This window comes from Pantherophis guttatus, chromosome 8, assembly GCF_059756535.1.
Source record: "Pantherophis guttatus breed Tessera chromosome 8, ASM5975653v1, whole genome shotgun sequence".
In the NCBI taxonomy this organism is placed as follows: Eukaryota; Metazoa; Chordata; class Lepidosauria; order Squamata; family Colubridae; genus Pantherophis; species Pantherophis guttatus.
The window spans coordinates 79,044,767-79,071,249 of NC_142070.1; the positions used below are offsets into that span (position 1 = coordinate 79,044,767).

At 41.0% G+C, this 26,483-nt stretch overlaps 3 protein-coding genes and 1 pseudogene across 3 annotated transcripts in view; 2 read left to right on the forward strand and 2 right to left on the reverse strand.

Moving 5' to 3' along the window:
- The window catches only part of KLB (klotho beta), a 19,794-nt gene extending 15,035 nt beyond the window's left edge, over positions 1–4,759 (forward strand). Inside the window, exons 4-5 of the mRNA XM_034424821.3 lie at positions 209–1,352; positions 3,081–4,759. Of these exons, the coding sequence (XP_034280712.2) occupies positions 209–1,352; positions 3,081–3,478 (1,542 nt within the window). The 3' untranslated portion in view covers positions 3,479–4,759. The remainder of the gene's footprint in view (positions 1–208; positions 1,353–3,080) is intronic.
- RPL9 (ribosomal protein L9) lies at positions 4,409–16,028 on the reverse strand. The gene is made up of 8 exons (XM_060694861.2): positions 15,940–16,028; positions 13,904–13,956; positions 13,652–13,767; positions 9,865–9,960; positions 8,628–8,760; positions 7,832–7,912; positions 7,406–7,521; positions 4,409–4,516 (listed from the first exon to the last, which is right to left on the reverse strand). The coding sequence occupies exons 2-7, from the start codon at positions 13,947–13,949 to the stop codon at positions 7,415–7,417; spliced, it is 579 nt and encodes a 192-aa protein (XP_060550844.2). The 5' UTR covers positions 13,950–13,956; positions 15,940–16,028; the 3' UTR covers positions 4,409–4,516; positions 7,406–7,414.
- LOC117658160 (AP-3 complex subunit sigma-1 pseudogene) lies at positions 9,169–9,851 on the reverse strand (annotated as a pseudogene).
- The window catches only part of LIAS (lipoic acid synthetase), an 18,890-nt gene continuing 8,410 nt past the window's right edge, over positions 16,004–26,483 (forward strand). Inside the window, exons 1-5 of the mRNA XM_034424823.3 lie at positions 16,004–16,265; positions 19,003–19,169; positions 21,786–21,879; positions 24,187–24,267; positions 25,514–25,670. Of these exons, the coding sequence (XP_034280714.2) occupies positions 16,185–16,265; positions 19,003–19,169; positions 21,786–21,879; positions 24,187–24,267; positions 25,514–25,670 (580 nt within the window). The 5' untranslated portion in view covers positions 16,004–16,184. The remainder of the gene's footprint in view (positions 16,266–19,002; positions 19,170–21,785; positions 21,880–24,186; positions 24,268–25,513; positions 25,671–26,483) is intronic.

Genomic DNA, 26,483 nt, shown 5'->3' on the forward strand with positions numbered 1-26,483 from the left:
GGGCGGGGCAGCCTTGTGGTTCTGCGTGGGCCAGCTTAATGGCTTCGGCAGACCGTATCCAGCCCACAGCCCGTAGTTTGAGGACCCCTGCTATAACTGGTGTTGCCAATGTCCTAAATCTAAAATAAAGCCTCCTAGATGTATTGGGAAGGAGGAAAGCCACCCATGTAAATCAATATTCCTTCTTAATCTTCATTCTCGTTCGCAGGCAGAATCCGTCGCTTCTTCTCCTCAGTTCTTTGACCCTAACCTGTATCTCTGGAACGTCTCTGGAGATGGAAAATTTTACCGGGTGAAGGGAGTGAAATTGAAAAACCGGCCAGTTCAGTGTACGGACTTCATCAGCATTAAAGCGCACCTTCAACTGCTATCAAAAATGAAAGTCACTCATTATAGATTTGCCTTCAATTGGTCACTGCTCCTCCCCAATGGCGACACGTCGTCCCTTAACCGGCACGTCCTGCGCTATTACCAATGTCTGATTAGCGAGATACTCAAACTCAACGTGAAGCCCGTGGTCACCTTACACTATCCGACCCATCAGTCCTTAAGCCTGCCAGATCCTTTGCTTCAACACGGCGGATGGTTGAATCAATCCACCGTCTGGGCGTTTAGAACGTACGCCGAAGTGTGCTTCCAGGAATTTGGAGACCTGGTTAAATTCTGGATCACCATCAACGAGCCGAATCGGTTCGGCGACATTTACAACAGCAGCAGCAACGACACTTACCAAGCAGCCCACAATTTGCTGATCGCTCATGCCACGGCTTGGCAGGTCTACGAGAAACAGTATCGGTCTTTCCAGCAGGGTCAGGTGTCTCTATCCCTGCACTGTGATTGGGCAGAACCTGCTAACCCGTATCTCGCTAGCGATTGGGAAACGGCCGATCGGTTCCTCCAGTTTGAAATGGCCTGGTTTTTAGATCCCCTGCTAAAGACGGGGGACTACCCAGAGACCATGAGAAAATACCTCGGTTACAAAAACCGCCAAGGCCTTTCCAGTTCATTTTTGCCTTTTTTCACGGAAGAGGAGAAGCAGCTGGTCAGAGGGGCTGCCGATTTCATCGCCGTGAATCATTTCACCACTCGATTTGTGGCCCACGAGTCGAAGAACGGGAGCCGGTATGAATTGGATCAGGACTTTCAACTGGTGCAAGATTTAAGCTACCTAATTTTCCCCTTTCGCTCCGCGGTGGTGCCTTGGGGGTTACGCAAAGCCCTGAACTGGATCAATCGGCATTACGGCGATATGGATATTTATCTCACCGCTAGCGGGATTGAGGATCAATCTAGTGACAACGATGAACTCCGTAAATACTACATCGAAAAGTACGTGCAGGAAGCTTTTAAAGGTGAGTAGAAGGCGGCGGACGCTCATCTCAATCATTCCAAAGTGTTCTGCTCATTTATATATCAAACTTTAAAGAGGGTTGCTGGATTGTTTTTTGCTTTGCGCAGAAGGGATGAAACTGCTTCGAGGAAAGACACGCAGGAGAGGTACCCTATTTTTATTGATTGGAATGATATTGTTAGGTTTTCTTGTAGCATGACAGACTTCTGGATGCCCATTTTTAGCATAGAAAGATCACATCAAAAGAGGAATCAAAGAGATCTGCTAGCAGAATTATCAGACCGACCCATTTTTATTAAAAAAGCATAGCCTTATTGTAAGGAAAGCATCTGGATTATGGAGAGGATGGGTACACGCAAAACAGATTATGGGTACTGTTCTGCCCCAGCTAAGGATCCCAAAGAACGCAGCACACACTAAGTCTGTACAAACCTTAGTTTACTAAATTAAATAAGGTTTTTTGTCTAAACAAAGGCTGTTAATTAACTTTCTTAGCCTATAAAAATCCAAAGAATAAATAATCTTAATCTTAGTATGATTGGCAGAAAGCCCAGAAGCAATTTGCAAAGAACTAAGATCAAGGCAGGAAGGAGAGTGAACAAGTTGTTCCCTGCAAATTGCTTCAGTCGGTGTTCCTCCTTAAATAGGCTAAGGGAGTGGCCAATTAGCCCCAAGCTTTACTCTCGAGGAGACCTCCTCCTGAGGAGCCACTCCTGCCTTTTTGCAGCTCTGCGTGTCTGTGCATCGAGAAGAGGCTCCTCCTCTTCTTCCTCTTCACTTATGGGAGCTTCTGGAGGTTCTGAGGGCCCTGGCTGAATCCCTGCCTCTGGGATTCAGTTAATGACTTCAATTGTAATAGATTCAAAAAAATATTCAGCCTCCCGATTTTTGGCTGCTAGATTAACATGGCTTCCCTCCTACAAGGTCTAAAACGGGAGCAAAGGATTCGTTCGCACATGTGTGCTTCACACAACAGTAGTATGTTCGACTGCTCTTTACACTTCAGGTCCTAAAGCCCCATTTTACCACCTTTTCTTGCCACAGTTGTTAAGTGAATCACTGCCGCTGTTAAGTTAGTAACGCTTAAGTTGTTAAGCGAATCTGGCTTCCCCATTGACTTTGCTTATCAGGTCACAAAAGGAGATCATATGACTGCAACTGTCCTAAACAAGTCAGTTGCCAAGGCTTTTGAATTTTGATGACATGACCATGGGGATGCTGTAGTGGTCATAAGTCATTTTTTTCAGAGCCTTTGTAACTTTGAACTTGCTTAAGTTCAACTTCATTGAACTTTGAACGGTCATTAAACAAACTGTTGTAATTATCTGTACGCAACTATTATTCGAGGAGAAGGAAGAAATGATGAAATGACAAGCGGGAGACGGTAAGAATTATTTTTAGAGACCATAAATAAAGCAGTAATCTTCTTGAGACAGAAATGCTTCTGCCCCAAAGTAATCTATGTAGCGTGACAAGAACTCATAACGAATGAGGTCATTTTTGAAAGCTTCTAGAAAAAAATGTTAATTGTATTATTAGTAATACCAACAAAATACTTTTTTTTAAAAAAACTGCAGAAATCCAGGGAAGGCTGTTCCTTTTTTTGGGGGGGGGGGGAAACGAGCTTAAATGAGTTTAAATTCAATTTTTTAATCCCCAAATACCATAGAATGGCTTTTCGGTTCGTGCAGAAATAAAGAATTAACCTGAGGTTGCTTGTCCTTTTCAGCGTACCACATCGACAAAGTCAACCTCAAAGGCTATTTTGGATTCAAGCTAACGGATGAAGTAGGCAAACCCAAAATCGGCTTCTTTACCTCCGAATTCCAAGCCAAAGCCTCCGTCCAGTTCTACAATCAGCTGATCTGCAACAACGGTTTCCCCGTCGATCCCACGAGTAAATGCGGGCAGCGAACGGAAACGACGTCCTGCACGTTCTGCCTACTTGTCCTTCAGGAAAAGCCTCTAATATTCCTCGGATGCTGCCTTTTGGCTACCCTAATAATGCTCCTAAGCGTTGTTGTTTTCCAGAAGCAGAAGAAAAGGAGGCGGGATTGGTCAAAATACTTCCAGCACTTCGGCGTTTCTGTGGAAACTAAACCTAAGAAAGTTCTGAGCCGGATATAGAAATCATTTTCTTTGTCCGTTTATCAACGAGGATCAGAAAAATTAGCGGAAATACTCTTTATTATTGTTCAGCAAAAAACTTATAATCAGAATGCCAAATTCAGGATTCTGACACAAGAGCCACTCTACATTCTTATTCCCCACGGTAGACATTTTTGGCTGCTTACTACAGAGAAAATTGGTGTCCAGTCAATTAGCTTTATTCAGTTTCTTCAGCCTCTACAGATTATACAACCGTCCAATCGAAAGCTATTTAACCTACTGGACATCTTGCTGCACATCTCCATCTGAAAGCGAACTATTAAAAAGTATGCACGTCCGTTTATTATTTTAATTAGAATTCAACCGAATGTTTCTGTTGGGTATATTGAGAGAATCAGGTCGTTCAGTTTAAAATGCAGTGTGCACTTTTAAAGAAATGTCTTCGCATTTCTCAAGTATAATTCTCCCGTGTGTATGTGTGCTGTGGTTTAGAGATGGAACTTTTATGATATACTTTCATTTTTTGCAATCCAAGATGGTCAAATACCAGCATGTATAATATCTATCACTAATGCTCGCTTCCCATTTTGTCCCTATCCCCCATCCCCCCAATCAGGTAATGAAGTTAAATGGTGAGATTGTAGCTTTTAATTCAGTTTCCAAAATAAGAAACAAGTGAAGTTTTGTAAAAAGACTTGAACTATCTCATGATTTGAGTTAAACCAACCAATTCCAGATTTCAAATGGACTAAAGAAAGATAAACGTTATTCCACTGTCTTATCGTGCGAGACTCTCACATGTAACTCCTAAAGTGTATGAAAAACTTGAGAAGGCTTACAATTCAGCCCAAAGATATTTATCTTACCATGTTTGTGTTGTAATGGGCAACTGAGCAGTCCATTCTCAAAATTAACTTGAGTTATTCCATAATCACAAAATACAGGATATTGAAAGTTTATGGTTTTATTTTCTCAAAACAATCTGAGACTCTTCAGTTCAAATAGAAAACTTCCAACTGCTAGATGTGTTATGTCCCCAGATTGCCATTTCAGGACCTAAAACCATTAAAAAAAAAAAGTTTTATTATTGAAGCAGAATGCTAAGAAAATAACTTTACTTCCATTCTCTGACAAACATGTTCAAGCTAATGTGATAAAGAGTACTGTGGTGTAATATTTTATAGATGTATTTGCAGCTCTTACATATGCGTGTTTTACCTTTTGCTCTTTTCCCCTCATTGTAAAATTAAATAAGTTAATTTTTTCCATTTTGTTAAATAAAGGCAAACCAATGAAAAACCACCTGATAGCATCAGTCTGTGAAGTGAATACATATCGGCAGACAAATCGACCGATGGGATTATTGGATATTCTAGATTTCTTAAAATACTTGCATTTTAAAAGATTTTAGGAAATATTTTAAAAGTAAAAAAGGGCAGGAGAACTTATCCACTTCATCACTACAAATGCTGAACAATCATCTCCAGTGCAAATCAAAATTTACTGTTTTGTGTCAGGGGAGACAAGTCTTTCTTTACTTCACCTTAAACAGTATGATGTACGTTAATCATACTGTGGCAATAATACATTGTTAATGGCATAACTTTGGCAAATCTCAAAAAGCCAATTAGAGCTGAACATAGCCAGTGGTTGGATAGGAAAAAAAACCATCAAGAGGCCATAGGCAAGAGTGAAAAGGTGAAAAAGTCTGGCAGCAATCACAAAAAAAACATTGGCAAGAAAACGATTAAGGTATGTTTCGATGGTCATCATAAATTGAATTCAATTCAGTAAAGCTTCATCTTCACCCTTGACATAAAGAACTGTTGCAAGAAATGGGTTTGGCTAGTCTAGTGAAAAGAAGGACTAGGGTTGATGTGATAGCAATGTTCCAATATTTGGGGGCCTGCCACAAAGAAGAGGGGGTCAACCTCTTCTCCAGCACAAGCAGCAATGGATGGAAACTAATCAGGGAGAGAAGCAACCTAGAACTAAGGAGAAATTTCTTGACAGTTAGAACAATTAATCAGTGGAACCGCTTGCCACCAGAAGTTGTGAATGCTCCAACACTGGAAGTTTTTAAGAAGATGTTGGACAACCATTTATCTGAAATGGGATAGGGTTTCCATCCTGAGCAGAGGTTTGGATAAGAAGAGGAGCTGACCTGGGGCGCTCACATTGCAGCACTGGTCAAAAGGGCCCAGCGGAGATTATACTACCTGAGACTTCTCAGGAAACAACTGAATGAAAAACTGCTGCTGACCTTCTACCGCTGCACCATAGAGAGTATTTTAACTTACTGCACCTGTGTATGGTTTGCCAATTGCACAGTGGCAGATAGGACAGCCTTCCACAGGGTCAACGTCATTGCCCAGAGGATCATTGGTTGTCCTCTCCCCTCTTTGGAAGAGCTTTATAGCTCCTGCTGCCTTAAGGAAGTTCAAAACATCCTTAAAAATCCATCATCCTGGATCTCATCCTTTTTTTTTTTTTTTTGAACTATTACCATCTGGCAGACGGTACAGGATAATAAAAACAAGGAAAATAGGCTGAAAAACAGCTTCTATCACAGGGCAGGAACCATATTGAATTCTATGGTATAGTGCAATATTAATGCAATATCGGGTTTTCAATTTCAATTATATAGATTGTGAAGGTTGTGTTTTTATTTTTATAGTTATAATGTACACTGAAGATGGCATTTAATTTCGTTGTACAATGTGCAATGACAATAAAGTAAACTAACTAAGACCTTCCAGCTCTATTATTAGCCTGAGTGGCGCAGCAGACTAATGCTACTGTTAAAGGTAATATTTAGCTTCCAGCTGCCTGCAATTGCTGCGAGTTCAATTCTCACCAGGCTCAAGGTTGACTCAGCCTTCCATCCTTTCAAAGGTAGGTGAAATGAGGACCCGGTTTGTGGGGGCAATAAGCTGACTTTGTATAAAATATACAAAAGTATGAAGGCTATTGCTTAATGCATTGTAAGCCGCCCTGAGTCTCCGGAGAAGGGCGGCATATAAATCAAAATTAAATTAAAATAAATTATTCTGAATCAACCTATATCTATCTATAAAAGTAGATCTAAACCCTATCCATATCCAGGCAGTTGATTAACTATTCTTAGCATTGGGACTATACCTCCTCAAATAACAAGCAGGTCAAATTCAAATGGCCTTAATGATGCTTTCCTCATTGTCTAAAGCCAATAAATTGAGAAATAATCTTTCTCAATTATTCACTTTTTGGATGGGCTGAAGAAGAAAATGTGAATGCAATTTTACCAGCAACACTTCACTGTTCCAACATACGGGATATACAGTAGAACCTTTGGTCATGAACGCTTCTGACCACGACCAAATTGGGTTCCGATCAAAAAATTCACAATTTTTTTTCCCCACAGCCGATTTCCCCTTCCGTGCCATTTTTTTGTAACCGCCAAATTTCCAAAATTAGGTTCGGGTCACGACCAAATCGGTTTGCGACCAAAGTTATGGAAGGAATTATGGTCGTGACCTGAGGCTCTACTGTTTAGGACTATTTCCCAAATTGTAATTTACAGAAATGCTTGATTAGTAGGGTGTCTTATTATACACCACACCACAAAAACTTATCACTTTCTCCCATCCCAGACTATTAACCAGTCATCCATCGTATATCCGTTATAATGGAAGCTACAACTCGGTGAACAGCTATCTCTACTTGCTAAATTATCCAAATATCCCCAGAATTGGTCCAGTAACATATAGCATTTCAGGGGTTAGTGACTGAGATAAGAGTTGAAATGAAAATTCACTGAAAAGTTGAAATTTTCCCACTTTACTGGTACCACTGTCCCTGCTCTGAACAGCCAAAACTTAATCCAAGACATTTTATTTATTTGTATTTCACGTAGCGCAGATGGACTTACACACATACACACACAAAAGAATATCATTAACTTACTATCGGGTTTTATTCATCGGCTTGTTGTACTGTTCCCTTCTCGGAGACATAGATACCATCCAAGAATTTTCTGATATCTTTATTCTTAACAGTTGTGGCTTGCTGAATCAAGGCAGCTGTAAAAAAAAAAACAAAAGATGGCTCTATTTAGTTTGGAATGATCAAATAATTACACCCTCCAGATTTAACAACTGATTTAACAAAAGCTAAGGCTACAATAAAATCAAATTAGATGGCAAAGCCAAATGAAGCAGGGTTAACAGTAGAAAAAAAAATAGCATGGAAATATTAGCAAAACCTGTTAAGAATAACAATACAAGAAAGAATTTCCCTGATCTTCAATTTATTTAAACAAACTGTTTCCAAATGCTTTGCATGACATACTACAAACTTAGCAATGGGGCAAAACATACTATAAAGACGTACCTGAGTTAGATACCAATTCAATGTCATTTCCTTCAAGGATCAATTCATCCTTCTGAGCTTGCGACACTGCACAATTAACACCTGAAGTAGGACAAAAGAATATTTGAGAAAAGATTATCGCTAAAAAGAGAGATGAAAAAGTATTCAACGGAAATGATTTTTAATTTAAGAAAAATATAGTATTAGTGCACTCACTATATTTTGCCTTTCAAAACTAAGAATACTTTCCCCTTCCTAGTAAACCCAGAATAAGCATTACAAAAATATCTACGAGAAGTATGCATCACAAGGACACAACGAGGCTGCGTCTTTTTGTATTCGACAATTCAAAATGAACTTAAGTTCTCTATTTTATATATAAAATACACAAGTACCATCTGTGATTGTATCATTATATCTATCTATCTATCTATCTATCTATCTATCTATCTATCTATCTATCTATCTATCTATCTATCTATCTCTATCTATCATCTATCTATCTCTATCATCTATCTATCTCTATCATCTATCTATCTCTATCATCTGTCTGTCTGTCTGTCTGTCTGTGGCTGGCATACAATAAAACCTGTTTGTCAAACTAATGAAATCCGTATCTATCAACTTTTCAGACTATTTCAAGAGATTCATCTCAAGCAGTCATTTTCAAACTTGGCCGCTCTTTTAAGATGTGTGGACTTCAACTCCCAGAATTCCCCAGCCATCCAGTTCGAGAAACACTGATCTTGAGCACAAAGTACTGGAATTCTTTCTCTTCTCCCATTTTAACTCAGGTGGAGGTTGACAAGCTCCTTACCTTGCCTCATGCGCACTCGTCGAATGTATTTCTCCCCAAGGAAGTTACGGATCTCGACCAGGGAGCCACTTTCTTGAATAACGACGTTGATGGGGAAGTGGGCGTACACAGACCTCATCTTATAACGAAAGCCCTGAAATTAGACAAGCCAATCAATCCGAAGAAATCGCCATTCCGAAGGATTGCACTAGTTTATCCGAAATGAGCAGCTGCTCATTTTTTTTTTTCCAATACAATTCATGATAATTTATTCAAAAAGCAAAAGAAAATACAACAGTTGAATGTTGTCATGCAACACATCAGACGAAGAAATATGATTAGGATTGTTGTACTAGTTACAGTATAGAGTTTAAGACTAAACTCTATACAAAAAGAGGTTATACAAAGTAAATAAATATTCTGAATTCTTTTCCAGAAAATTATATATTTTACATTTGATATATTTTAAAAGGACATTGAAATATTATTTAGAATTCACAAAAGAACCACTTCTTTTAAATTTACTAAGCAAAACACAATTTCACAGTTTTACTGCAGAAGATTTCTATGGAGTATGCTGATCTTTTATTCAATTAACAAAACATTGGTTTGGTAAACATTTGTGAGCAGCTAGTAATTTTTCATTTTTTACCTGGAGTGCACAAATTATTTAAAAGAGGGCAAGTTTGGCACTTTTATACTGATGTCACCAATATTAATATTTCTTGGGATCTCAGGAAGATTCATATTCTTTACAGCTGACACAGCCCGGGCTGGGGCTCCTGCTAAACCAGCCTCAGATTTTTCCAGTTTATTTTGAGCATCAATTTGGGTGACTATTTCATTCATGTTGGTCTCCAAAACCATTCCACCCATCACCATTTCAGCCAGGATATTATGAACCTTATCCACATGGAAAATTAAATCCAGTTCACAGACATTCTCAAAACACTTGTCTAAAGTTTCTACAAAAACTTGTATTAGATCTAGAATCCCAAGTTCACTTTCTGAAGAATCAACGCAGAAAACAAAGTACAATGTAGCATAATGGCGATATATCAATTTGTTGTCAGATCCACCTATTAATAAGCCTCCTTCTAAGAAATTACAAACATTTTCATCACGTTTTGATACTAAGTGGAATGTTTCTCTGATAATCTGTTGTTGTATATCTTCACTATAGCGCTGGTAGAATTTGGAAAGGGTTAGGGTTAGTTCAAACGTTTTGTGTTTGAAAGCTCGGTTTTACGAAACTTACCAAGGTAACCCCCTTGATCATGTTTTGCACGTGACTGCAAATTGTGCGAACTGTTGCCAGCTCCTTTCGGTTACCCCACCATTTGTCAACACGCAGCTAAAAGGTTGAAAGAACAGAAAAATTAATCGCAATTCCAGTTAAGTACAGTCAACATTTTTTTCCCCCTGAAAAAGTTTACAATTCTGGAACGTTTCATTAAATTGACAATTTTCTGTGCCTGCAATTATTTTATATATTTCTAACGAGCCAAGATATTATAACACGAAGCTGTAATTATAATTAGCTTGTAGATGACACAGCTCACACAAAGAATCAAATTTGACTCAACGGTACCTAACAAAACTATTCTTAGGATTGCATAATGTATCTTTATTCCAATTTCAACCAAATAGATTCCAAACTATTCTTAGGATTGTATAATGTATCTTTATTCCAATTTCAACCAAATAGTCTCTAAACTATTCTTAGGATTGCATAATGTATCTTTATTCCAATTTCAACCAAATAGATTCCAAACTATTCTTAGGATTGTATAATGTATCTTTATTCCAATTTCAACCAAATAGTCTCTAAACTATTCTTAGGATTGCATAATGTATCTTTATTCCAATTTCAACCAAATAGTCTCTAAACTATTCTTAGGATTGCATAATGTATCTTTATTCCAATTTCAACCAAATAGTTTCCAAACTATTCTTAGGATTGCATAATGTATCTTTATTCCAATTTCAACCAAATAGATTCCAAACTATTCTTAGGATTGCATAATGTATCTTTATTCCAATTTCAACCAAATAGTTTCCAAACTATTCTTAGGATTGTATAATGTATCTTTATTCCAATTTCAACCAAATAGATTCCAAACTATTCTTAGGATTGTATAATGTATCTTTATTCCAATTTCAACCAAATAGATTCCAAACTATTCTTAGGATTGCATAATGTATCTTTATTCCAATTTCAACCAAATAGTTTCCAAACTATTCTTAGGATTGCATAATGTATCTTTATTCCAATTTCAACCAAATAGATTCCAAACTATTCTTAGGATTGCATAATGTATCTTTATTCCAATTTCAACCAAATAGTTTCCAAACTATTCTTAGGATTGTATAATGTATCTTTATTCCAATTTCAACCAAATAGATTCCAAACTATTCTTAGGATTGCATAATGTATCTTTATTCCAATTTCAACCAAATAGATTCCAAACTATTCTTAGGATTGTATAATGTATCTTTATTCCAATTTCAACCAAATAGTTTCCAAACTATTCTTAGGATTGTATAATGTATCTTTATTCCAATTTCAACCAAATAGATTCCAAACTATTCTTAGGATTGTATAATGTATCTTTATTCCAATTTCAACCAAATAGATTCCAAACTATTCTTAGGATTGTATAATGTATCTTTATTCCAATTTCAACCAAATAAGTTTCCAAAGGTTCTTTCCGCTACTTAAAAGAAACATCCGGGGTGGACTCTACTCTCAACTTATGCAGAAAGATAAAACTGTGTGGAAACAAAAGGGGATTGACAGAGATCTCCTAAAATGTAAACTTTTGTTGTTGACTGAATTCTGACAGCGAAGCTGCAACTGACCAAATTCTGATTTGGAAGTCTAGGCCAGCAGCCCTCAAGCTTTTGGGCACCAAAGACCAATTCCATGGAGACCGGTAGTGTGGTTTTGTGTGCTGCCTGCATCCTGTGGATGGGGCTTCGCTTGTTTGTGCAGCCTCGATGCTGGCATGCCACGGACCGGTGCCCGTCCACGGACCGGGGGGCTGGGGACCTCTGGTCTAGGCCAGAGTGGTTCCCTACAATCCATATCACCAACACGCCCCAGAACTGTACCTTCCTGGATTGAGAGTCACTTTGATCCACACACCCAAATGTATGTTTTGTTAACAAAAAGATTTCCAGTTGTAGACCGTCTCTCGTGCCCCAACCATGCAAAAAACGCGACCCATTTCAGTAAACCGAAGGTTTGGCTTCACAAAATACAACACATCTTTCTCCAAACTGCGCACGAGAACGAGAGGACTGCTGTACAGCTCACAAATAGATGTGCAATGTATAGATCAGTTCAACCAGCTGTCGGACGGCAGCAATTTCCGACACTGCATTGACTTATCAAGCCACTGCAACTATAGCAATTGCTTCCAACGATTTGCCAATGTTACATTTACACACTCAGTTCACACACCTCCAAGGCATCTTCCAACTGTTTCTTTTTCTTTTTCTATTCTACTCTACTCTACCTTACCCTATTCTAATCTACTCTACCGTACTCTATTCTACTCTACTCTACCCTACCCAACTCTACTCTACTCTACCCTACTCTACCTCTACCTCTACCCTACCCTACCCTATCTCTACTCTATTCTATTCTTCATTCTTTTCCATTCCATTCCATCAATATCACAGGCATTCCTAGGAAGGAATGTTCAGGAATCATCCATCATACACTAAAAAGGATTAATTGATATACCATTTCCATATGCACTAAAAGTCCACAGAACATGTCAGGTTTCACTAAATTGTGCCTGGAGCTTTTTCTCTTTCAGGTCTGGGTGTTCAACCTGTAACTCTAAACTTGATTTATATTTGAGCTATGATGGGTTAAATACATAGCACGAAGGATGGCGGCCAATAGTTTCAGAAACCTTAGTAGAATAGGTATATAATACAGGTAGTCCTAGACTTAAAACAGTTTGTTTAGTGATTATTCAAAGTTACAGCAGCATTGAAAAGAGAGTTATGACAATTTTTTCACACTTATTAGTATCCCTGATTTTATGATAAAAATTGGCATACGTGCCAACTGGCATGAGTTTATGACAACTGCAGTGTCCTAGGGACGTTATCACCTAGAATCTGACAAGCAAAGTCAGATTCACTTAACAACTGTGTTACTAACTTAACAACCGCCGTGATTCCCTGAACGACTGCAGCAAGGAAAGTCGTAAAATGGGACAAAACTCACTTAACAAACGTCTCCACTTAGCCACAGAAATTTTGGGCTCAATTGTGGTCGTTTAAGTCGAGGACTACCTGTAGAAATATTTGGGCACTCAGAGGGGATCGTGGTCTGTGAAAAACACAGAAGCATTACGCAAAACAAAATATACATAAAACAAGTAGCAAGCAGGAAAACAGCTGGCATTTGAGATGCAATGAAAGCTATCTCAGGTCTTCAGAATTTATGACAACACAATGATCCACATGGATTTGAAACAGCGCAACTTTGCTCACTATCAAGTCAAGTCAACATCTCCTAATCTCATCTTCTAGACACACAACCACAATAAATTGGGAATTAATCTAAGAGGCAGGGTGGATTTGATTTAAATCGAGGTAATTTAAATCACAATTTAAATCACGATTTAAATCACTAGTAAAAAGGCTTGATTTAAATCAACTCGATTTAAATCATAATTTTTAAAGAGCAACTGGCATCTCTGCTACTCCTTTGACCCACTGTTGACTCACCGATAATCCCAGTGTTGCAGAATATACAGCCTCATGCTACATAACTAAGCTCCATTTCATGCTGAATAAACTAAATTATTTATGTATCTTAAATAGAAAACTATCTTACGACGGATTTTTACCCTAAAAGTTTTTTATTAAAATAAATTCAATAAAAATCAAAAAAATCCAATTTAAATAAAAAAAATCTGATTTTTTTGATTTTTTTTTTAAAAAAATCATTGATTTTTATCCACCCTGCTAAGAGGTGATCGGAAATCTGGAAAAATGACGTAACACCGAGACATTCTCACCTTCTTGCGTTTTTTCCCCAAAAGAGAGAGTTCCACATTGATGTGGTTGAAGTCCCTTTTCAAAATTCCTCTGGGACCTTTGACAGTAACTGTCCGCCCCTTCAGGATAATGTCGACTGGAAAGAGGAAAAAAAAAAAAAAAAAAGCTTCGGTAAAATATTCAGACAACATAAATATCCAAATAATAAGTCAGATGCTTATTTATTATTATTTTTTTTAAAGAAAAGAGTTTTAGGAGTGTTACATCCTTACCTTTCTCAGGAATGTCAACTGTTTGGTTACTAAGAATGGTCTTCATTTTTAATCTAATTAAAAAAAAAAGACAAAATGGAAAGTTTAGAGAATCCCCTTTTTAAAAAACAGCAACAAAATTTCAACAGCATTTATTTATTTATTGTAATTTGTCAAACAGAAATGCAAACAGGAATAATATAAAAATACAATGACAGGGACAATGTTAGTGCACTTATGCACGCCCCCTCTACGGACCTCTTAAGTATGAAGTGAGGTCCACGGAAGTCAATTTGTGACTAAAAGTGTTAAAATATGTAGCTGAGACAACTGGATCAGGTAGAGCATGCCAGACGTTGACAGCTCTATTACAAAAATTGCATTTTTTACAGTCAAGTTCAGAACGATTTACGTTGAGTTTAAAGCGGTTATTCGCACACGTATTATTGCGATTAAAACAAAAAAAAGTCATTTACAGGTAAAGCATTACTATGTACAATTTTGAATGCAATACCTAAGTCTGACTGCATGCAATGCAGTTCCAAGTTATCCAAACCAAGAATTTCGAGGCTAGTAGCATAGGGAGTTCTATTATGTACAGAATTTTGAAAAACAAAATTTAAAGCCAGATTGCACCGCTGCATGGTGGATGCTTAATATATTTTATGTCAATATCATTTTTATAAAATTGTCCTACCCCCTACACTTTTCTTGACCGCTGATCCCAAAGATGATCTACAATGTTAAACTCTATCACCGTTTTAAATCCTTCTGTTTCTTTAAATCTCCCTCTTAGTGAAAGGAAAACTGGTAATACTGAATTGCTAGGAAAAACACACACTTTTATGATTTTAATCAAATTGGGTCTTACTTATCCTTGTAAAGCACATTTCAGTCATGAATTCTGTTCTAATAGTGAACATACACAATTGAAGTTCTAATGCACAAACAATATGCATACATTGAAGTTCTTAAATTTTTGGACAGCAACTATAATTCTTTGATGGGATGAAACAATTAACTGTGATTAAAGGCAGAGGAGAGTGGTGAAAAGCTTTTGGATCTTATGGCTCAATAAAATAACATATAACCGTTCCAACAGAGAGGAAGGGGGTCAAGCTATTCTCCAAAGCACCCGAAGGCCAGACAAGGAATAATGGATGGAAGCTGATCAAGGAGAGATTCAACCTGGAAATAAGGAGGAATTTTTGGACAGTGAGAACAATCAACCCATGGAACAGAAGTTGCCTTCAGAAGTTGTGGGAGCTTCATCCCTGGAGGCTTTCAAGAAGAGATTGGACTGCCCTCTGTCAGAAATGGCGTAGGGTCTCCTGCTTAGGCAGGGGGCTGGACTAGATGACCTACAAGGTCCCTTCCAACTCTGTTAATCTGTTATTATTCTGATATTCAGAAGTTGTGGGAGCTTCATCCCTGGAGGCTTTCAAGAAGAGATTGGACTGCCATCTGTCAGAAATGGTGTAGGGTCTCCTGATTGGGGTTGGACTAGATGACCTACAAGGTCCCACTGTTAATCTGTATCAATGTTGCCATTCATTGCTCCTAAGGATTTCTACTGCATGCACTTATCATCAGTTTAGCTGGGGGATTCTGGGAATTGAAGTCCACAAGTCTTAAAAAGTGGCCATGATGGGACACCCCTGAGCTACATCAATGCTTTGACTAGCATTTAGCCGACATTAAAGCAACGCTAGAGATATAAACAGGCCTAGTTCACACAACAACGTCCTCTAAACCAGAAAACGTGCCCATTCAAGTCACTTGGAATTGTCGCGCAAGCGCAGATGAACACCAGGCGCGCGCGCCCCTCTCCAGGCCACCGGTGCGAGTATTTGGGGGGGGGGGAGGATTATTTCTGGGGGTTCCTCTCCGAAACCGCGCCGACCCCAACCCGAAAAGTACCCTCCCTCTTAGGGGGGGATCCCGTCCGGGCCTGGCCCGGAGCGTTAGAAGTAATCCGGTGGGACCGACTTGGCGGATGGAGGCGGATTCTCCTGCCTAAAGATCGGCAGGGGGAAAATAAAACCGGCGCGGCTCACCTTTCGCGTTGACAGGAAAGAGGAAAGGAAATGCGTCTTGCGTCATCACGCTTTTAAACGGCGCAGTCGCGACTTGATGACGACGACGACGACGACGCCCGGAGGAGGGAGGTCAAAGGCCTTCGCGCAGGCGCGATCAGTCGATCGCCGAGCGGAAAGGGAAACTAGCCGAGCGCCGAGGTTGCCCATTAGAGGGGACTTCGGCCCGGAGACGGTGCCGGTGTGGCGGCGAGAGGACAACCGACATGTGGCTGCTCGGTAGCGGCCTCCCCTGCGCTGCCCTCGCCCCGAGGAGCCTCACGAGGCTGGTAGCGGAGGGCAAACCGGTGAGAGGCCGCTCTTTTTGCCCCATTTCCCCCGTTTCGGGGCTGCTGGCCCTGAATCCTTGGCCGCACAACGTCCCTGCGAGGTAGGAAAGGCTGTCCGGTCGCCCTTGGTGGAAATCCAGCACCGAGGAGGCGACCTGGGTTGATCTGGAAAGCGTAATAGCATCTAATTGTGGATTACAGGTGGATGGGGCACCACCAGGAGATCCCAGGGCAGGAAAAAAAATCCAAGCAAGCATTGGCAAGCTAAATACAGGTAGTCCTCGATCTATGACCACAATGGAGCCCAACAGTTGTTAAGTGGGTTTTGCCCCATTTTACGACTTTCCTTGCCGCGGTTGTTAAGTGAATCACTGCAGTTTGTTAAGTTAGTGCCTGCGGTTTTTAAGTGAACCTAACTTCCCCATGGACTTTTCTTGCGACAAAGAGGTGGCAAAAAGGGGATGACATGACCTTGGGACACCACAGCGGTCGTAAGTATGAACCAGCCTCTGAATTTTCTATTACGTGACCGTGAAGATGCTGCAGTGGTCATAAGTGTGAAAAACGGTCGCAGTTCACATTTTTCAGTTCCGTTGTGACTTTGAATGGTCACTAAACGAACTGTCGTAAGTCGAGGGCTACCTGTTGTCCCTGACATGCGGCTAGGAAAAGAAGAAATATTTCGGTATAACCAGCAATGGCGATCAATTCTAATTATTTGAGTGAAGCTTTTAAAGTTAATTTTCTTCTTAAAGCTACTGTCCGGTGTTGAAAAATGCTATACAGTAGTCTTCGACTTACAACTCTTCGTTTAGTGACCATTCAAAGTTACCCCGTCACTGAAAAAAGTGACTTCTGATTGTTTTTCACACTTATGACCATTGCAGCATCCCCATGGTCATGTGAATTACATTCAGATGCTGGACAATTGGTTCAAATTTATGACGGTCGCAGTGTAACCGAGGTTTGCATGATCTCTTTTGCGACCTTCTGACAAGCCAAGTCAATGGGGAAGCCAGATTCACTTCTCAAGGGTGTTACTACTTTAACAAGTAGAGTAAGTCGCTTAACTAAAAGTGGCAAGAAAAGTCGTAAGATGAGGCAGAGTTCACTTAACAACTGTGATGACCCGGGGCACGGCACAGAGGCAGCACAGTCAGCTGATAGTTCAAACAGCTCCTTTATTGCAGGGGTGAAATGCTCCCGGTTTGGACTGGATCACCCGATCCGGTAGCGATGGCGGGTGGTTCGGAGAACCGGTAGCAAAAATCCCTGCACACACCCCCCCCATGCCCAGCTGAGCCGCGCGATCATCAGAGGCTTTTTTTTTAACTTTTAAAAGCATTTTTTCTATAACCTCTTCGGCCGAAAAAAATGCTTTTAAAAGTAAAAAAAAAAAAAAGCCTCTGATGATTGCGCAGCTCAGCTGGGATCGTCAGAGGCTTTTAAAAGCATTTTTTCTACAGGTTGTAAAAAAAAAAATTCTTTTAAAAGCCTCTGACGATCCCAGCTGAGCCGCGTGATCATCAGAGGCTTTTTTTTCCAACCTTAAGAGGTTTTTTTTACAACCTTAAGAGTTTTTTAAAAAAATGCTTTTAAAAGCCTCTGACGATCCCAGCTGAGTTGCCTGATCGTCAGAGGCTTTTAAAAGCATTTTTTTCTGCAACCTCTTAAGGTTGTGGAAAAAATGCTTTTAAAAGTAAAAAAAAAAAAAGTTGGCCACGCCCATCCAGTCACATTACCCCCCCCACAAGTCACGCCCACAGAACCGGTAGTAACAAATTTTACATTTCACCACTGCTTTATTGCTCCAATTTTCCCCCAAATGCTCCCACGTTTCTGGCAAGTCCCAAAGCAAAGTGATCACACACACAAATACACATACACACACAAAACCCTCCAGCAGCCTCTGGCTGCAAGTAATCCAGCACAACGCTTTGAGCACAACAGCTGCAAAGCAAGAAATCCAACAGAGCAAGGGAATAAGTCAATTAGTCCAGGAAGCAGAGGAACAGTTAATCCAGGAAACAAGAAATAAAGCAAGAAGTCCAGGAAACGGCCAACATCGACAACTGCACTCAATACTCCATGAATTCAGTATTTGTTCCTGAAAAATGCCCCTCCCCGCAGTGCCTCCTTATCCCCAGGTGTGCCTTGTGAAGAGGGGTGGAGCACTCTCTTCCCGAGTAGTCTGCGCTGTTCTCGCCTTCTCTCCACTCTCCGTGCTCGGGGATCAGGAGGAGGCAGTCCTTGCTCATCGCCCGAGCTCTGTCTCTCATGTTCACTGCTTAGTTTCTCTTGGTCATCCTGTCCTCCCCCTTCCTCCCTGTCTACAAGCCGTCCCAATCCTGAAAGGCCCTGGCCTGACTCGTCCTGCTCCTCCCGATATTCCTCCAAAGCCAACGAAGCCGCCCCCTCGATCTCCGTGGGCTCCAGTTCCATCTCTTCCTCTTCTGCCGATTCAGGCTCCCGAAGGGGGCATGACAACACTCAGCAGCATACATTTTGGGCTCAATTGTGGTCGTAAGTCGAGGATTACCTGCCTACATTGTTCACACTGTGTTTTGTTAATACGATTTATTGGGTTAGGGAATTTCTGTCTTCGCTGTGAGTTGTATTGTGGTGAGCACTGAGGGAGCTCAACCAATCTCATTGTACATTGTAATGAAAATAAAGGTTTGAAATTTGAAATTTATATCACGTTTGCAAAGCAATGATATATATATATATATATATTTCCCGCCCCTCCCCCCAGGTGATTGGAAACCAATTGAGAACGTCAAGTTCAAATTTGCTGCCGGAAGCCCAGATGGGACATTTTCAAGAGGGACCTGATTTGAAAGATTTTATATCTGGAGAACTTTCAGACAAAACCAAGTGGGCAGAATATAAAGGCAATTTAAAGCGTCAGAAAGGAGAAAGGTATGGAGAAATATTCAGTCTCGTTTGTTGTAACCAATTCAAACCCATGTTAGCCTGTTGTTGGGTGTTTCATTTGGTTTCATTTGGTTCATCCTTTTGGCCCAGGATTGGGGAACAAACGATGGTCGTTTTATGACTTGGGGGCTTCTGGGAGTTGAAGTCCACAAGTCATAGAGAGGCTGTCGTTCCCCGCCTCTGTTTTAGCAGAATGAAATAAAACCTTCCTCATCTGAATGGCATACAAAGTGCTTTGGCACCTCGTCTACTTAACATAAAATGGAATCCCTGTAAAAAGCATAATAAAAATTGTTCTCCACTTACGACAGTTCATTTAGTGGCTCTTCAATGTTACAACAGCACTGAAAAATGTGACTTATAACCGTTTTTCACACTTATGACCCTTTCAGCATCCCCGGGATCATGTGATCAAAATTCAGATGTTCCACATTTATGACGGTTGCACTATCCAGGGGTCATGTTATCATCCCTTACAAACTTCCGACAAGCAGTGTCAATGGGGAAGATGGATTCACTTAACAACCGCCTTACTGACTTAAGAGCTGCAATGATTGGGTTAAACAACTGTGGCTAGGAAGGTCGTAAAAATGGGATAAAAGTCACTTTACAAATATCTTACTTAGCAGCCGAAATCTGGGGCTCAGTTGATATATGGAAAAGTAGGAGAACATATATACTGTACTTTAAAAACTGTGGAATAAAATGTTGAATTTATGTTTTACCGACAAATAAATAAAGGGAGACTAGTACAGATCTATTTCCAGCTATTTAGCTCTCATCAGCTAGCCATACCCTTTCTGGGATTCGAACTCAGACTAGTTGCATATTAGGTAAATGTATTAACCTCTAAGCCACAGGCTCTCCTCCTGTTGTCAGTTATACCGAGGGAGAGTAAGTGTTTTTTATCAGGGCAATCTGGATGGTGCACACTAGAATAAATGTAGAAATAAATAATACTGGAATTAATGTACAGCAGCGGCCAAAATTGTGGAAACCTTTTGGGGAAAGTGTATTTTTGAGGTTTGATGGCTAATAACACCACTTTTTAATTTTTTTGGAGTTTCAAGATAATCCTATTCCACTGCTGGAATGACCTGGGAACAGCCAATTGAAAATCTTTGGAACCGACTAATGAAACCTGTTAGTCAGAAGCGACCCAGCAATAAAACCCAGTTAATAGGAGCAAACCTTCAATCTTGGTTTCACGTGATAACAGCTGCAGAACTCAAAGACTTGGTTCACTCCATGGGAAGACGTTGTGAGGTTGTCATTCATGCTAAAGGTTACCCAACTAAGGATTAACTGACATGGGGATCATTTTTGTCTTATCTCATTTTTTCTATGGTGATAATTTTTGTAAATCTCGTTTTTTTTCTACGTGTTTCCCTTTTCTTCTTTATCCTGTAACTGCTTTTCTAATAGCAAATCCTTCATAAAAGTTATTGCATTACATTCTTGATTAAATTATCTTTCCATTGATATATAATGTTATGGTACTACTCGGAAAAAAAAGTGGTGTTTTTAGCTACTTTTAGAAAATACACTTTTTCCCAAAAGATTTCCACAATTTTGGCCACTACTGTAGAATAAAATGCTGCCATTGGATTGGTGTCATGAACCTGCAGAAGCCTTAAGAAATCTATCACATATTTTGGATTCCTCTCTGTTGTTTTGTAGTCCTCGGCTTACAACCGTTTATTTAGTGACCGTTTGAAGTTGCAATGGAATTGCAAAAAAGTGACATGATTGTTTTTCACCCTTATGACTATCGCAGCAGCTCAATGGACATGTGATCAAAATTCAGATTATTTTGCAACTGACTCATGACAGTTACAGCATCCCAGGGTCATGTGATGAGCTTTTGGGACCTCCTAACAAGCGATTGGAATGCAGTGGCTCAGTGGCTTAGACGCTGAGGTTGTCGATCGAAAGGTCGGCAGTTCAGCAGTTTGAATCCCTAGCGCCACGTAACGGAGTGAGCTCCCATCCCAGCTTCTGCCAACCTAGCAGTACGAAAGCACGTAAAAAATGCAAGTAGAAAAATAGGGACCACCTTTGGTGGGAAGGGAACAGCGTTCCGTGCGCCTTTGACGTTTAGTCATGCCAGCCACATGACCACGGAGACGTCTTCGGACAGCGCTGGCTCTTCGGCTTTGAAACGGAGATGAGCACCGCCCCCTAGAGTCAGGAACGACTAGCACATATGTGCGAGGGGAACCTTTACCTTTTAACAAGCGAAGCCAGATTTACTTAACAGCCCATGTTACTAACTTAACAACTGCAGTGATTCACTTAGCAACTGTGGCAAGAAAGGTCGTAAAATGGGACAAACCCCACTTACCAACTGTCTCGCTTAACAACAGAAATTTTGCCTCAATTGAGGACTACCTATGTAAAAAAAATAATCAGCAAAAAAAAAAAAAGCTTAAAATTCCACATCAGTTGCTAGATGGATTAGTTTGAAGTGTCCTGCTGAGTAATTCAAGACTGTGAGAACGTGAACGGTGGACTTACAAAACAGGATGGATACGGAAAGACAAAACCCAAAAATTTCCAGTCTGAGATAATTGGTGAACTAAAACAAGCTTTTATTTTTAGGTTACGGCTTCCTCCCTGGTTGAAAACTCAGATCCCCGTTGGAAAAAATTATAATAAACTGAAGAACACGTTACGCCATTTAAATCTGCATACGGTATAGTGCCAGTACCAACACTTTTCCGGTTTGAAAATTTTTATTTTTCTTCATATATAAAGGAGATGTGATCGGGCCGAATGTGAAGGAGATAACAGAACCGCCGTCGCTCGTTCAGACATTTAAACGAAAAATCCATTTTAAGTTATTCGCGAAAAGTTAGCAACAGGTTTCCCCTCCATTTCCACTTTCGGTTAACTTCTTTAGCTTATTTCTTAGTTCGCTGTGGCCATTTCAAGCACTTTCTGTTTTTGCAAAAGGATCTGCAGGCCGCCTAAGATATGTTTGTTTATGTTTTGTTTTATTAAATTTATATACCGCCCTACTCCCGAAGGACTTAGGGCGGTGAACAGGCACAGGATGAAATACAGAAATACAAAAGTTAGAAACAATTTAAAACCAGATTAAATAATTTAGCCCAAGACAATTAAAAATCCCAATAATTTAAAACAAATTAAAATTTCAGTTTAAAAAATTAAAAAGAAAGGGGAGAAAATTAGGCCAGGCCGGCTTGCTGGAATAGGAGGGTCTTAAGAGCATGGCGGAAAGTGCGCAGATCCGGGATCCTCTGTATCTCCGGGGGGAGCTCGTTCCAGATAGTGGGTGCCCCCACAGAGAAGACCCTCCCCCTGGGGGCCGCCAGTCGACACTGCTTGGCTGACGGCACCCGGAGGAGCCCCTCTCTATGAGAGCGTATCGGCCGGTGGGAGGCTGTTTGTGGTAGTAGGTGGTCCCGTAAATAACCAGGTCCTAAGCCATGGAGCGCTTTAAAGGTGGTAACCAAAACCTTGAAGCGCACACGGAAGACCACCGGGAGCCAGTGCAGCTCGCGCAGGAGAGGTGTCACACGGGAGCGCCATGTTGCTCCCATAACCACCCGCGCGGCCGCACTCTGCGCCAGTTGGAGCCTCCGGCTGCTCCTCAAGGGGAGCCCCATGTAGAGAGCATTACAATAGTCCAGGCGGGAGGTGACGAGGGCATGAGTGACTGTGTGTAGGGAGTCCTGATCCAGAAAGGGACGCAACTCTTGACAGTTGGAGGTTTCAATAGAAGAGGATATTTGTAACTCGGGGCTGAACTGTGGTGTTCTCTGAGCTTGGTGGTTTTTTTGCAGGCGTCTCATCACCTGAGTAGGTAACATCATCAGTGCTAGAAGGGAGTAGGGTTTGCCGAGTGGAGGAGGAGCAGGGAAGGAGGAGGAGAAGGAAGAGGATTGTTTGGTAGTGGTGCTCTCTGAGCTTGATGGTTTTCCTGCAGACGTTTCATGACCCTACTAGGTAACATCATCAGTGCTAGAAGGGAGTGTGGTTTGTAGAGAGAAAGACTATGGGGTCCTTGGTGCTCTCTGAACTTGGTGGTTGTCTTGCAGACGTTTTGTTCTGTCCCCCCTCCTCACACAGGCAAACGTAATACCAAGCACGCCTGCCAATATTTTATTAGGTAAACAGATTAGAATTCTTGGCAGACCAAGGTTTTGGCAGCAAACTGCCAAATGCCTGCCAAGACCGTTTTCACTCCCATAAAACAGAAGAGGACTTATCTTCAGTCCGTTCCAGGAGCAACAAATTATCCATGAGACAAGAGTTTAGTCAATGTTCAGTCCAAAATATATCCAAGCCGAATTTCAGAGATCACGATGTGACTTGCAGGGTTTAACTTTGTCCCTCCCAAAGCCTGAAGAGCAATCCCACCCCATTTTTATTCCTGGTGGGGCGTGGCTTCGTGACTCAGCTCAATCTCTGGCCCTCCCACGCCTCTTCCATTGCTGCGCACGCTTCTCCCTCCGACGCTGCCTGGGATCAAGCCAGGATTCATCCTCCTCACTCCCTATCAATTGGTGCTCCGATATGCCTTCCTCCTGGCACATCCCAGGCTGTTCCTCCTGGCCTTCGGATGGAACCTGAGGCGTTGCCAGAGAGGAGGAGGGTCCTGGAGAGGGAGGCCTTGTCAGTTCCTCCCCATCACTGTCTGAGTCCTCTTCCTCTGTTAGGACAGGCTTGGGAGTCGGGGTCACAACACGTTTCATGACCCAACTAAGTAACATCATCAGTGCTAAAAGGGAGTAGGGTTTGCAGAGTAGAGAAGGAGCAGGGGAGGAGGAGGAGGATTGTTTGGTCCTTGGTGGTCTATGACCTTGGTGGTTTTCTTGCAGATGTTTCATGACCCAACTAGGGAACCCAACAGTAGAGGAGAGAAAGCTTCATATAAGCTGCATGGGAGAAACAGAGAGAGCTAGAATATTAACTTTTCCAAAGAAATAAAACTAAGCTCTTTTTCTACTGCTAATCGAGGTGTCCTTAACCATAGGTGTGTGAGGAGGCCAGGTGTCCCAACATTGGCGAATGCTGGGGAGGAGGAGAATATGCGACTGCCACAGCCACGATCATGGTAAGTTGCATCACCAACCTCTGAAGGTCCATTCAGAATGGGAAGTCCACATCCTCGGCTTATGACCATATTGAGCCCAACATTTCTATACCGAATAACAAGAGTTGGAAGGGACCTTGGAGGTCTTCTAGTCCACCCACCCCCTGTGCTCGAGCAAGGAAACCCTGTACCGGTTTAACAAGTGAGGCAGTGGTTGAGTGAATTTTGACCATTCGGTGAATTTCACCCACCTTACGAATTTTCTTGTTAAGTGAATCACTGCAATTGTTAGGTTAGTAGCTTCCCTGTTGACTTTGTCAGAAAGTCCTAAAAGGTGATCAGGTGACTCCTGTCCCCCGCCCCCGCGGGATACTGCAACTGTCATAAATCTCTTGTCAGCTGCCAAGCGTCTGAATTTCGATCATGTGACCAGAGGTGTGTTGCAGAGGTTGTAAGTGTGAAAAATGGTCATAAGTCTTTTTTTTTCCCCACTGTCATAACTCCGAACGGTCACTAAATGCACTTACAGTTCTAGTTGTAAAACTAGAATTCATGGGGAAGGCTGCTTTGAAATGTCATATTAATATACACAAAAGATTAAATGTTAAAGTAGGATTTATTATATAGTTCTAAAGTGGAAGGTTGTTTTGAAATGTTATATTAATATATAGACATAAGTATGGGGGAGGAGGAAAAAAAGGGCAGATTATTGCTAAATTGGGAGTTATAATATTACTGTGTTAAATCAGAAGTTATTATATAGTGTTATAATAGAACGTTATTTTGAAGTGCATGGTAAGAGGGGGAAGTAATAATATTAATATCATTAGAAGTAAGGGTCAGTATTTGGAGGAGGGAGTAAGGGGATGGTAAAATATTATAAAATCTGTTATGTATCAGGTTTTTTTTTTGAAGAAGTCACAGGGGTGGTGGGGTGGTGAGGGGGGGTTAGGGAGGAGGGGGGGGAAAGGGGCAAAAAATTGTAATTGAAAACTTTTTCAATAAAAAAAAAAAAAAAGGATTACCTATAGCTTAGGACAGTGACACCAGGCCCCATCTGCCATCTTGCCAGTTTTGACAGTCCCCATTGCCAAATTTGTCTTTCTCGTTCTTGAAGTCAGAGATTTAATACCTCTGGTCTCGATGCCATCTGGTATGGAGGTATTTCATCGTTCGCAGTTGGCCACGCAGGCTGTTCAAATAATTTGAAAAATGTTTTTTTTTTAGATGGGGAAAAAAAAACACCCTCATCTCTTTTCTATTTTAGCTAATGGGAGACACGTGCACGAGAGGCTGTCGCTTCTGCTCGGTGAAGACGTCAAGAAGTCCTCCTTCGTTGGACCCCGAGGAACCGTATAACACGGCAAAAGCAATTGCAGAGTGGGGACTTGATTATGTTGTGTTGACCTCCGTAGACAGGGATGGTAAGTTGTGTTTCTTGGCCGGAGAGAAAACACAACAGTATTATGCCGGTAGTCCTCGATTTATGACAATAATTGAGCCCAAGCAGTGGTGAAATCTAAAATTTGTTACTACCGATTCTGTGGACGTGGCTTGGTGGGGTGGGGGGTAATGTGACCGGGTGGGCATGGCCAATTTTTTTTTTTTACTTTTAAAACCATTTTTTTAAAAGGTTGTAAAAAAATGCTTTCAAAAGGCTCTGACGATCCCAGCTGAGTTGCCTTTTTTTCTTTTAAAAGCCTCTGCCGATCAGGCAACTCAGCTGGGATCGTCAGAGGCTTTTAAAAGCATTTGACGATCCCAGCTGAGCCGCGTGATCATCAGAGGCTTTTTTTTTTTTTACTTTTAAAAGCATTTTTTCGGCCGAAGAGGTTGTAGAAAAAATTTAAAAGTAAAAAAAAAAAAAAAGCCTCTGATGATTGTGCGGCTCAGCTGGGCGGGGGGGGGGGGGGCGGGCAGGGATTTTTGCTACCGGTTCTCCGAACCACCCGCCTCCATCGCTACCGGATCAGGCAATCCGGTCCGAACCGGAAGCATTTCACCCCTGAGCCCAAGGTTTCTCTGGCTAAGGGAGACATTTTGTCAATTGACTTTTCCCCGTTTTACAAAAGATGTAAACATAAACATCGTTCTTGCCACCGTTGTTAAGTGAATTACTGCAGTTGTTAAGTTAGTCACATGGTTGTTAAGTGAATCTGGCTTCCCCATTGACTGCTTGTCAGATGGTTGCAAAAGAGGATCATGTGACCCCGGGATGCTACAACTGTCATAAATAT

Bases quoted from the DNA above. Each gene is read 5' to 3' on its own strand.
- RPL9 (XM_060694861.2), bottom strand. From the start codon at position 13,949: ATGAAGACCATTCTTAGTAACCAAACAGTTGACATTCCTGAGAAAG. The intron at 13,768-13,903 runs GTAAGGATGTAA...TCCTCTTTCCAG, and splicing joins AGTTGACATTCCTGAGAAAG to TCGACATTATCCTGAAGGGG. The intron at 7,913-8,627 runs GTAAGGAGCTTG...GTCCTACTTCAG, and splicing joins ACGAGTGCGCATGAGGCAAG to GTGTTAATTGTGCAGTGTCG.